The 11,265-nt window shown below is 43.2% G+C and overlaps 1 protein-coding gene across 1 annotated transcript in view; it reads left to right on the top strand.

The window, feature by feature from the left end:
- The first annotated feature begins 1,922 nt into the window (after positions 1–1,922).
- Positions 1,923–11,265, top strand: part of ITPRID1 (ITPR interacting domain containing 1) — a 166,674-nt gene continuing 157,331 nt past the window's right edge. The window contains exons 1-3 of the mRNA XM_069084569.1: positions 1,923–2,057; positions 3,432–3,480; positions 4,560–4,603. Of these exons, the coding sequence (XP_068940670.1) occupies positions 1,931–2,057; positions 3,432–3,480; positions 4,560–4,603 (220 nt within the window). The 5' untranslated portion in view covers positions 1,923–1,930. The remainder of the gene's footprint in view (positions 2,058–3,431; positions 3,481–4,559; positions 4,604–11,265) is intronic.

The raw sequence follows: 11,265 nt of genomic DNA, 5'->3' as shown, positions 1-11,265 counted from the left end.
AGAGGGAGGGAAACTGATTTCCACTGGTCTAGTTCTCCCAAGAAACAAACTAGAAACCACTACACAGGTCACTTAGTACAAGCATTCCAATGACCATAAAACCACCTAATTCCAGATCTGCAAAGCTTTTCATTCAAAAGTCTCATTTTGCCATTGGGGAAGAATCTGTAAAACTGAGTAAAAGTGATTTGGCCAAGGTCGCTGCGACGCAGGGGCACAGTGGGTGTGCTGGTGGCACAGGGTGAGAGGAGTTAACAATATCAGCTCACATTTGTATCACATTTTAAAGTTTTGCTGAATACCTTTTAAACTTGCAATAGCCTGTTCCCCACAATGACCTTTTGAGGTTAGTACTATGATTGTCCCCATTTCACAGAGGAGGAAACTGAGGGTGAGAGATGTTACCTGACTTGCCCAGGTTGTACAGCTGGAGGTGGGATTGTCTCCTTGCCTCTGCCTCTTGGAATTCCGCTTGGGTGTCCTTTAAGACTCATCTGGCGCTATCTTCTTCAGGAAACAACATTTGTGGCCCTGATGGTCGCTAGTGCCCCTCCCCAGCTGCCTGGTATTCCTCTTGTATCTTTTCTGTGTTTACATTCATGTTGTCACGTTGTCTCCCTGTTAGGATAGAAGATCCCTCAGGCTAGGTATTAGTTCACTTGTCTTTGTATCGCCAGTACCTAGCCCAGTGCCCAGCAAACAGAACCCACTTAGGAAATTCTTGTTGCTTGATTTGAACTCACATCTTCTTGCCTCTGAACCCAGACTCTCCAATACACTTGGCTGCCTCTCAGGATTTCAGTCCAGACAGCTGGGTGGTACAGCAGATAAGAGCAAATGATTAGGAGTCAGGAAGGAGTGAGTTCAAATCCTCTCTCACTTACTAGGTATGTGACTGATGGCCTCAGTTTTCTTGTCTAAAAATGGGGATAGCAATAACATCTACATCTTAGGGTTCTTGTGATGAACAAATAAGGTAGTGAATGGAAAGGGCTTTGAAAAATTATAAATACTATATAAATAAATACTAAAATATAAACGCTAGCTAATATTATTAGAAAAAGTAACATGACCTTGGCCAGGTAATTGGCCTGTCTGCTCAGGGCCTTCTCAGTTTCTTCATCTGGAAACTGACATTAATCATGTCTCACCAGTGAGGTAAGATGTCACCTGTGATATGTTTCTAAGAGTGCTTTGTAAGCTAGAAAGTATTGCATGCCATATAGCAGAGGGAAAGAGAGGGAGAAGCCAGGTTGAGTCAGATGCACAAAGGGTGTGAAGTCAGGATACCCAGGTTAAAATATTCTCTCTGATGCCAATTGTGTATCCATGGGCTTCATCTCTGGAGACTCAGTTTCTACATCTGTGAAATGGGGGCTAGAAGTACTCTCACCACCTCCTTCACAGGATTCTTGGGAAGAAGGCCTCTGCAGACATGGGGGAAAGGAACAACTAAAGTGAAGCAGGCTGCCCTCCCCCATCTTGGCCCCCATCATAACTCTCACAGTCCCTGCAGGACCTCATCACTCTGTCACTGCCCCATTCAACCATCAATTCCAAAAATAAATAGATCATGGCCAAACTGTCCTCTTTAATGTAACCCACCATGTCTGTACTCTGGATCAAGCTCCAAAGCAGGTTTTGACCATGGTGGCTCCCAGACAGGGGTCTGTCCAGCTCCTGCCTTGTTGCTAGCTTAGGGCCGGATTACTGTCTTTTATCTGAGAGCCTGGCTGCCAGGTGGGCAGGGTAAGCTGGCAAAGCTGGATTGGTTTCTTTGTGGGCAAGGACTTTGTGTGCTCCCTGCAGCCCCGACAAGACCTCAAAGCTGGCTCCCTGGGATGGTTGGCTTATTTGCTTCAGTGTTCCGATTATTGTGAGTTGGCCCTTTTACTCCCCCAAGATGACAGAAGAATCCAGTGTCCTCAGGATGTCCCACAGCCTGGAAAAGAAGAGAGAGATCCTGCTCTCCACTAAGAGGGCTTGGCTTCCCCTCGATGAGCAGCAGCCCCCACCTCCCAGGGAGGAAAGCCAGGATTCTCCCATCCCAGAAACAGGTGAGCACTGGCCCTGAGACCACTGGAGTTGGGGGGCAGATCAGATGGTGACAGATTTTCCTAATCTCCTTTGCTGAGATTGGCAATAAGGTTTTTTTGGGGGGATTTTCCTCTGCTACTTCAGAAGGAATCTACCTTCCTGGAACCATGCCTACATTGTAAAAAGATGGGCATTTAAGGCTCCAGGTGCTGACAGAGGGGCAGTGAGCACAGCACCCACTCTGGGTGGGGCTCTGAATGCCTCTTCCAAATTTCTAGGATCCTAGAATCAGACTCAGGACTGGAAAGGACACTGGTGGCAATCTAGCCCCATCTTTCACTTTCTAGATGAGTTAACCAAGGTCTGCAGAGCTTAGTTGATTTGTACAAGACAGCACAGGTAGAAGGTGGCAGAGTTTTTAATGCAGTAGCAGGCACACAGTAGACACTCACAGAAAAGTTGTTGACAGCACTAATATACTACATTTTCCTTTCTTTGGAAGGAACAGACATTTGGGGGTTTCTACTTAAATCAGCCCACTCCCAATACCTCCTTGGGAGACAGGCAGGATCCTCTCCAGTCTGACAGTCTTTCAACACCCCTCACAAGAAGTGAAAGCAAGTAGCATTTGGCAGGAGGGAGCCTTAGCAAACCAATTCAGCAGCTGGTAGACAACCGGGGCAGAGACAAATATTGAATGGGAGAGATTCTCCTTACCCAACCCTATCCTTTGGGCCACCTGTTCATTAGCTGAAGCTATGGTGAGCTTCCTTCTGAATGAGAGACCTGACTTGACATCTGGGGTGTCACTGCAGGTTTTGGAATCACCAGACAGCTGAGTTGATCACCCTTTGTCCCTGGAGTAAATGCAAATGGGGCCGAGAGTCTGGCAGAGAGTGGCTTGCAAATAAACATGGCTGGCAAGGTGCCTTAAGTAAATGTCCCGATGAGGTAGGCAAAGGCTCAGGGTGGGGAAGGCAAGGACCATGATTTATATGGCAAAGGCAAAAGACAAAAGGCTCTTATGCTTTTTCTATCTTTGTGCTGGTGCCAGGTAATCTGAAATGAATTCGAACTTCCTCCTTGATTTCAGGATCCATGCCCTGCTTTATTTATTTATTTATTTTGAAACTTTTTTTTTTCCTCTGCAAGACACATGCCTTCCTTTGCCAGTTTGCATTCCGTTCCCAGGAAAGGTTGGCTCCAGCAAACGTGAGGGTTTGGGTATTGGGGGGAAATATTTAATATGTTTATAGAAAAATAAGATGAAATATGTTGGAAAGAGAATAAAAATACAGCTGTTGCCAAAGGGCTCAAGGATGGGGGAAATTCTTGGCTTTGCTGTTACAGGGATTGGGGGCTAACTGTTCTGTTCATTTTTTTCTCCTTTCTAGAGAATTCTAGACAAGAAAGTATACAACAGTGGTTGGACTCCGGTTTCTTGTAAGTGTTTCTTTCTATACTTGCTGTAGATACATTGGGGTCTTCCATGATTGGGAGTTAAAGATGTTCAGTCGCACTCCCACCCAACCCCTACTTTCCACATTGGTGTGAATTGGGAGGGGGGCTCAGTGGAGAAACTAGTTGTTTCAGGTTTAAACCTGAGTTGTCCTTGGAGAGACTCATCTCATGTATGTAATCTTAATAATCCCATTCTGCCAATTGCAGGAGTTCTTAACACTTTTTTGGGTGTCTTGGATCCCTCTGGCAATCTAGTAAAACTTAGGGACCCCTTCTTGAAATAATTTTTTAAATAAATAAAATACATAGAATTGCAAAGGAAACCAATTGAAAAAGTTAAAGTTATGTATATCTATACATATCTATATCTTTCTATGCCATATATCTCTATCTTATCTATCTATCTATCTATCTATCTATCTATCTATCTATCTATCTATCTATCTATCTATCTATCTATCATCTATCTATCTATCTATCTATCTATCTATCTATCTATCTATCTGTATTTTAAAAGGGTTATGGAGCCCAGATTTAGAACCATTGTTTCATTGGATTACCCCCACTACAAAGTACTTGATTATAGCATGTGAAACATGGTGAGGTACAGTGGATAAAGAGTTGGTCTTGAAGTTAGGGTTCAAGTTCCCCTGTCCTCCATAGGTTCTCTGTGATCCTAGGAAGTCAGTGAATCTCTCAGAGAATTGCCCAGGCTACCTAGGGCAGTCTAGGTAAGTCTCCAAGTGAGTCGATGCAATTGGTGCTGTTCCCTCTGCCTCTAATCTGCCAGTTACTAGCTATTGCTTAATTCTCACCACAAAGTCAGAGTTGGGGGAGGGTTTTGTAGTGATTTATTAATTACTACACTACCATCGCTTAACTTCATCTTAAGTACTGAATTAAGTGTGGTTCAAAATAGAAATCATGAATTTGGTCTCTGCTGACATGATTTGAAGACCACATGTGGACTTGTCATCATGTTGTCTGTTTAGTTAAAAATAAATTGGGTGTCACTTATTTCATTTCGTCTTTTGACTTCCAATTGTTGTATTTGTTGACAGTATCACTGCACGTGAAAACTTGCAGCAAGCCATCAACCAAAGGGGTAAGCCAAGAGGAAGTTGTTGGGTGGGTCAGAGATGGATGTGGAGGTGGGAAGGGGGCTGTGTTGCATGCCTTTGTTACTCAATCTTTAAAGAAAAAAATGCAAGATTTCATTGAAAACTATTTCAGGCAATTTAGCATACTAGAAATCATGCTGGATTTGGACTCAGAGGAATTGGGTTCGAATAATACCTCACTTCTTACTTACATGTGTGACCCTAGGCAAGTCATTTGCAATATAATATTAATGATAATCTAGCCTTCATAGAGTGTGTTTAAGGCTTGCAAAGTTCTGTACACGTAGAACCTCATTTGATTCTCCTAACAACTGTAGGAGGTAGGGATCAGCCCCATTCTGAAAGTTGAAGAAATTGAGGCCAAGTGCCTTAGCCAGGATCACTCATCAGGTAAGTGCCTGCAACTGGATTCTTTCTTCAAACCAGATCTTTCTGACTCCAGACATAGCCATTGAGCCACTTCGTTACCTAACCTCTCTTGGTTTCAGTATTTGTGACTTGAGGGGGGGATACTACACAACCTATAACATACCTTCCAGCTCTATCTCTGGGATCTTCCACAGTGGAATGAGCCAGAATGCAACAAAGGTGAGACAATGGGACTTGACTCCAGGGCAGAAAACTCAGAGGGTGCTAAGAACATCATCTTGGGGTGCTTCTCCCTTGTTTGCTCTGCTCCCATGCCAGGGCAGCAATGGCCTCATGCAAGAGGCATTTCTTTAGCTTACAAACTTCAAATGTCCCAAGTCTACTTCCTCCTCCTCCAGAGGTCACACCCCGAGTGAACCTATTCTTTTTTCCTCTCCACTGCTGCCTTGACTTACTTCAGGCATAGTGATTACTTATCATGGTTCTGGAAGTCACACTGATATGGAGTCAAAGGAGGGAGTACAGTTCTGGCAAGTGCTAGCTTTAGAACTGTGACCAATTTATTTTACCATTCTGGACCTCAGTCTCCTTGTCTTTAAATTGGGTGTGGAGAACCAGATCATTTTCAAGATATTTTCCATCTCTACATCCTATGCCTAGCCAAAAAGATAAGAACTTCAAAACAGTATTTTTCTTTTCTTCTAGCTGGTTGGCATAGAGAATAGAGTACTTCTGGGCTTGGAGTCAGGAAAACAGCTTCAGCTACTTCTTAGCTGTGTGACCTTGGGCAAGTTACTTTGCTTATCTTGACCCTAGTTTCCTCATCTGTAAATGAAGAAAGGGGGACTCAGTGGCCTCAAAGTCCCTTCCAGTTTTAAATCTAAGGTGGTATGATCCAATGTCAACCATGTGCTTAAATGCTGTGAGTGGTGATTTTGCTAGAAGAATTAATACCTTTAGGAAATCTCTTTCCAGAATAGTTTTATTCATGTATACTTAGACTAGTGGCCCAGAGGATAGAGTGCTGGACCTGAAGCAAGGAAGGAACATTTACTGAGTTCAAATCTAGCCTCAGATTTTTCCTAGCTATGGGACCCTGTGCAAGTCACTTAATCCTATCTGCCTCAGTTTCCTCATCTGTAAAATGAGCTGGAGAAGCTGAAAAAATTGAACAACAACATACTTGGACCAAATGGCAACCAAAGTAATTTCCAGCTTAGAGATTCAGATATTTTATGATTCCCAGAAAGTTAGATGAGTCATATTTCTTTCCCCATGGCAGGAAGAACATTTTATCTACCCACTTGAATATGTAGGACACAGGAAGGTATTAGGAAAAAGCCTTTGGTTTATGTCATGACTCAATTTCAGTATGATTTGAAATTGTAGAACACAGGGGCATTTGTCTTTTTTTTTTTAAACTGATAATATAATGTCTCTTTTCGCTTTACTCTTTTCTGGCGCCTTTAGCTTTCTGGAGCTCTCTCCCAGCTCCGCCACCATTTATCCTTACAATGACCCCATAAGTTAGGTTTTTTTGGAGGTATCATTAATCTCATTTCACAGATGAGAAAACATTGACAGAGGAATAGTAAAGACTCAAGGATAGTGGGAGCAGCAGCTTCTTGCCTTGCCGCAGTATATTGGCCTTACCACTCAAGTACCGGGGGTTGACTGAATGTAGGATGATCAATTGGGAAGCTATTACAGGAGCCCAGGTGAGGGATGATAAAGACGTGGCCCTCCCCATTCCATTTTCTGTGCAGATTCCAGTGTGATATCCCAGAAGCAGTGGTCCAGCACCTCATTCCACTACATTAGAGTGACTTGGAATTAGAGTGGCAGCCCTGCGAGTGGCAAGGAGACAGGTTGGAAATAGTCAATGTAGAGCTGACAAGACTTTGAAAGTGATTGGATATGAGGGTTGGGGTGAGGCTTCTCCACCTTGAATGAATAAATCAATGAATTCAGTAACAAATTAGTCAATTCATTAAATAATATTTATTAAGCACTTAGGAGACAGCTAGGTGGCTCAGTGGATAAAGCAGGGCTTTATCAGGAAGACCTAAGTTCAAATCTGACTTCAGACACTCACTAGCTGTGTGACTTTGGGCCAGTCACTTAATCTCTATTTATCTCTATCTGTTGGAGAAGGAAATGGCGAACCACTACAGTATCTTTGCCAAGAAAACCCTATAGACAGTATTGGCAGGGTATGGTCCACAGGGTCATGAAGAGTTGGACACTATTGAATGACTGAAAAACAAAATGTTCAAAGTATTATGCTAAATGTTGGGATACAAATAGACATTCCTGCTCTCAAAGAGCTCACATTCCAATGGGGGGGGCACCACTCTCATAGGAGATTTTAGCTGCAAAAACTGGAAAAAGGTCCCTTGGGCCTCAGGGTCTGGCCACAAGGCAGGTGGAACCAAGTCTTGAGTCAGTATGGCAAGGGCTTCCCTCCTCACTGCTCTCTGAGATAGAGGTGCAAGCATGTTCATTTTGAGGGTACCCCTCATTTTACAGAGGAAGAAGTGACGCTAACCCTATCAGCTACCACATATATGACATTTGAAAGCTTGCAGAGACTCTGTGAGGCAGGGGCCCAAGTATTATAATCTGCACTTAATATATGGGTGCTTTGTCCATGGTCACGTAGCTAGAAAGTAGTGGGATCAGGACTCAAAGTCCAAGCTTTAGGTACTGGACCAGTGTACTTTGCGTGGCACCAGGTTATCTCTTTGCCAGAAAGGCAGGGTCAGCTTTTGAGCAGAAAACCTGCAGGATACAAATTTTGGATCAAGAAAAGTAATATGAAAATTGGGCCCAAGATAGTTTGGGGAAGGGAAAGATGAGGGAGAGGAGACTTGCTGCATGGCTCTTAGAGGAGCCAGATAGAAGGAGATAAAGCATTGGCAAGGGTGGTTGCAGTGAGAATGGAGAACAGTTGAATATGAAAGCTCATTGAAAGAAAGAATTCACAGGACTTGAATAAATATCGATATGGAATTACATTTTCTAGTTAAATGGAACCTTCTCAGCTACTTTGTCTAACCCCCCCCCCAAAAAAAAACCCATCCCCACTCCAATGTATCCTGAGAGTAGCAATCCAGGATCTTCTTGAAGATCTCCAACAAGGGTGAACCCATCATCTCCCAAAGAAGCCCATTGCCCTTTGGGATATTTCTAATGCTTAGGAAATATTTTGTGACATTGGACCCAAGTCCAACCCTCTGAAATGCCATCTATTGTTCCTAGTCCTTCTGGCTGGGAACAAAGAATAAACAAAATCTAATACGTAGTCCATATGACAACCCTTCAAAAAGTTGAAGCCAGTCATCATGCCCTCTCCCTTCTACCTTCAGTTTTCTCTTCTCTAGAACAAATATCCTGAGTTCCTTCCACTGATTCTCACTGGCATTCCCTTGCATATTAAATAAAGATGAGGAATGAGTCAAGGATGACTTCAGGGTTTAAAACCTGGGTGACAGGGAGAGTAAGACTCCAGTGATTGTGGGCTCAGACTGGCACCAGTTCTAAATTGGAATCACTCTGCAATCTGCCCACTTGACAAGTGAAGACTGACTATGCTCCACTAAGGAGCCTGGCCACGCACTAGTTAAATGCCCTGGAAGCTGCTAAAGTGCTATTCTTGTCAAGGCTTGTAAAAATGTAATCTGACTCCTCTGTTGGAATATATTCCAAAGAACCAAATGTCTTCCATGAATCAGTCAGAAATGCTTATGGAAACCGAAATTAAAAATGTTTTCTAAGCCAATGAAGGTGCTAATGAGGGCCTTCTGTATCTCTAACGACATCTTCTCCAAGAATACATCTTGCAGGGTGAAGTTCACTGTCTGCCGTTTCAGATGGTAGAAGGCAGCTTAGCAGTAGGAAGGCTGGCAAGAGATGAAAGTGGGTAAAGGGGGATTTGGAGTTGGCATTTTTGTCCAGAAATGGCAATGGGTCAAGTCAAGCCCACAAAGTATCTTGTTCCTCTGAATCCCTAGTTAGGTAACCTACTCACGTGGCCATTGCTAGGGGGAAGGTTAGTGTGTGTGTGTGTGTGTGTGTGTGTGTGTGTGTGTGTGTGTGACATGAGCAGAATAATAAAAAATATAGCAAAGCCACAAGGCATAAAGCACTGTGCTAGGCATTGGGGGGGCAAGGGGCAGATGGTGACAGAATCACTGAATTTAAGAATTGAAATAGCCATTCAGTTAACCCGCAGGCAAAAGGCATCCCCATTATAACATACACAACAAATGTTTGACCCTTCCATCGTCTTGCCCTGATGAAGTCCACAATCCAGTAGGAAGGCAGTTACCCACTTGGTTGTTTATTCACAATAGAGAGGGGATAAGATCTGTGATTTCAATGGTGTTGGAATCCTTCAGGTGAGGAAACTCCTGCCAATGCATTTTGGTACATTATCTTCAACTTATAGTCTTAGAGAGTTTCCCAGAGCATAGAGAAGTTAAGTGACTTGACCAGAGACACACAGTCAGTATTTGTCAAAGGTGATAGCTCATATGATCCCCATCTCCCTCCTTTCTTTTCCTCTGCTATACAGTTTTTATGCCTCTATGTGTGGCATAATTTACTCTTTTCCACTTCATTCGTTCCCTTTCTTCCATTGCAGTCCCTTTGTAGCCCTTAATAAGATTTTTTTAATCGTCATTTTGTGTATTTTATATGCATACCCTCTACTTGTCTATAACCAATTTGATGTTATCAAACAGAAGGGTGTGTGTGTGTTTTCCTTGTTTACCTTTCTACATCACTGTTGCATCTCGTAATTGGAGGTTTAATTTTCCATTGAGTTCTGGCTTTTTTATCAGGAAGGTCTGGAACTCTGTTATATCATTGAATGACCATCTCTTTGCCTGGAATAATATGCTCGGTCTTGCTGGGTATGTGATCTTTGGTTGTAACCTGAGCTCCTTTGCCTTCTGGAAAATTGTATTCCACTGCCTCCAATCTTTCAGTGTAGAGGCTGCCAGATCCTGTGCACTGTGGACCTTCAATATTTAAATTGTTTCTTTCTGGCCACTTGAAGTATTTTCTCTTTTATCTGGTAGTTCTGGAGTTTGGCCACAACATTTTGATGACTTTTTTTTCAATTTGGGATCTCTTATAGCAGGTGTCCGGTGGATTCTCTCGATTTATATTTTACCCTCAGGGTCTAGTATCTCAGGACAGTTTTCCTTAAGGAGCTCTTGGAGAATGTTGTCCAGGCTCATTTTTTCATCATGATTTTCTGGTAGGCCTATGATTCTCAGATTATCTCTCCTGGATCTGTTTTCCAGGTCAGCTATTTTTCTTTGAGGTATTTTACCTCTTTTTCTAATTTTTCATTCTTGTTGTTTGGTTTGACTAATTCTTGGTTCCTCATAGAGTTATTTGTTTCAATTGGGTTGATTCTAGTTTTTAGCAAATCATTTTCCTTGGTTAATTTTTAGAGCTCCTTTTCCATATCATACACTTTTCTTTTCAGAGAGATGTTTTCTTTATTATAATGTTTTGCTAATTCTGCTATTTTGGTTTTGAGAGAATTATTCATTTTGTTTTCTATCTTTCATTCGGTTTTCAAAGTTCCTTTTGATCTCATCTAGGAGAGTCTTCTGTGCTTGGGACCCATTCCCTGCTGATGTTTCAGCTGTGGGTAGAGAGTCCACATTGTCTCCCTCTGAGTTTGGTACCTCCCTCTGAGGATAGCAGGACTCCAGAGTCTTTGTAGTCTGCTTTCTGCCCATTTTGAAGCAGGGCCCTAGCCACGTCCTTCCTCTAGGGATCCCAAGCCTTTACTGTAGAGGGTTTTGCCCTGGGCAAGAGTTACTATGTTTTCAGGGTCAGAGGGGGGGTTTGGAGCAAGTAAGGTTCATTATGTCATCCTGGTCTTTGGAGGTTCTGATAGGGGCTTTTTTTTAAATTTCTGGGCTATGAAGTGGTAGTCCCAGGAGTATTTGCTGTCCAGGACAGGGGCCCCTGTATTTGGTTCTTACGTTGCTCTTTCCAGTCCCAGCCCTTTGGTTGTGGGCCTGGTAGTGGCCCTTGTGGTTGGTGGGACGACTTGCCCTCCTAGTTGATCAGGCCCCTTCCAGGCCTGCCTCTGCCGGCTGTGCCTTTCGGGCCTGCCTGAAACCCTCTTTTTAACTTCTAAAGCCTTTCCCAACTTGGGTCTAACTTACCTTCAGTCTGTTCACATTTGGCCCCCATCCATGCCATCTGTGACCCAGATGCCCTGGTCTTGTTGTTCCTTAAACATGCCATG

Source organism: Petaurus breviceps, unplaced genomic scaffold (genome assembly GCF_028583685.1).
Source record: "Petaurus breviceps papuanus isolate PSGF00001 unplaced genomic scaffold, PetGlider_PUasm1.0 174, whole genome shotgun sequence".
NCBI lineage: Eukaryota > Metazoa > Chordata > Mammalia > Diprotodontia > Petauridae > Petaurus > Petaurus breviceps.
Note: the sequence above shows the minus strand (reverse complement) of the source record. Positions and strands in the feature narration are given on the sequence as shown.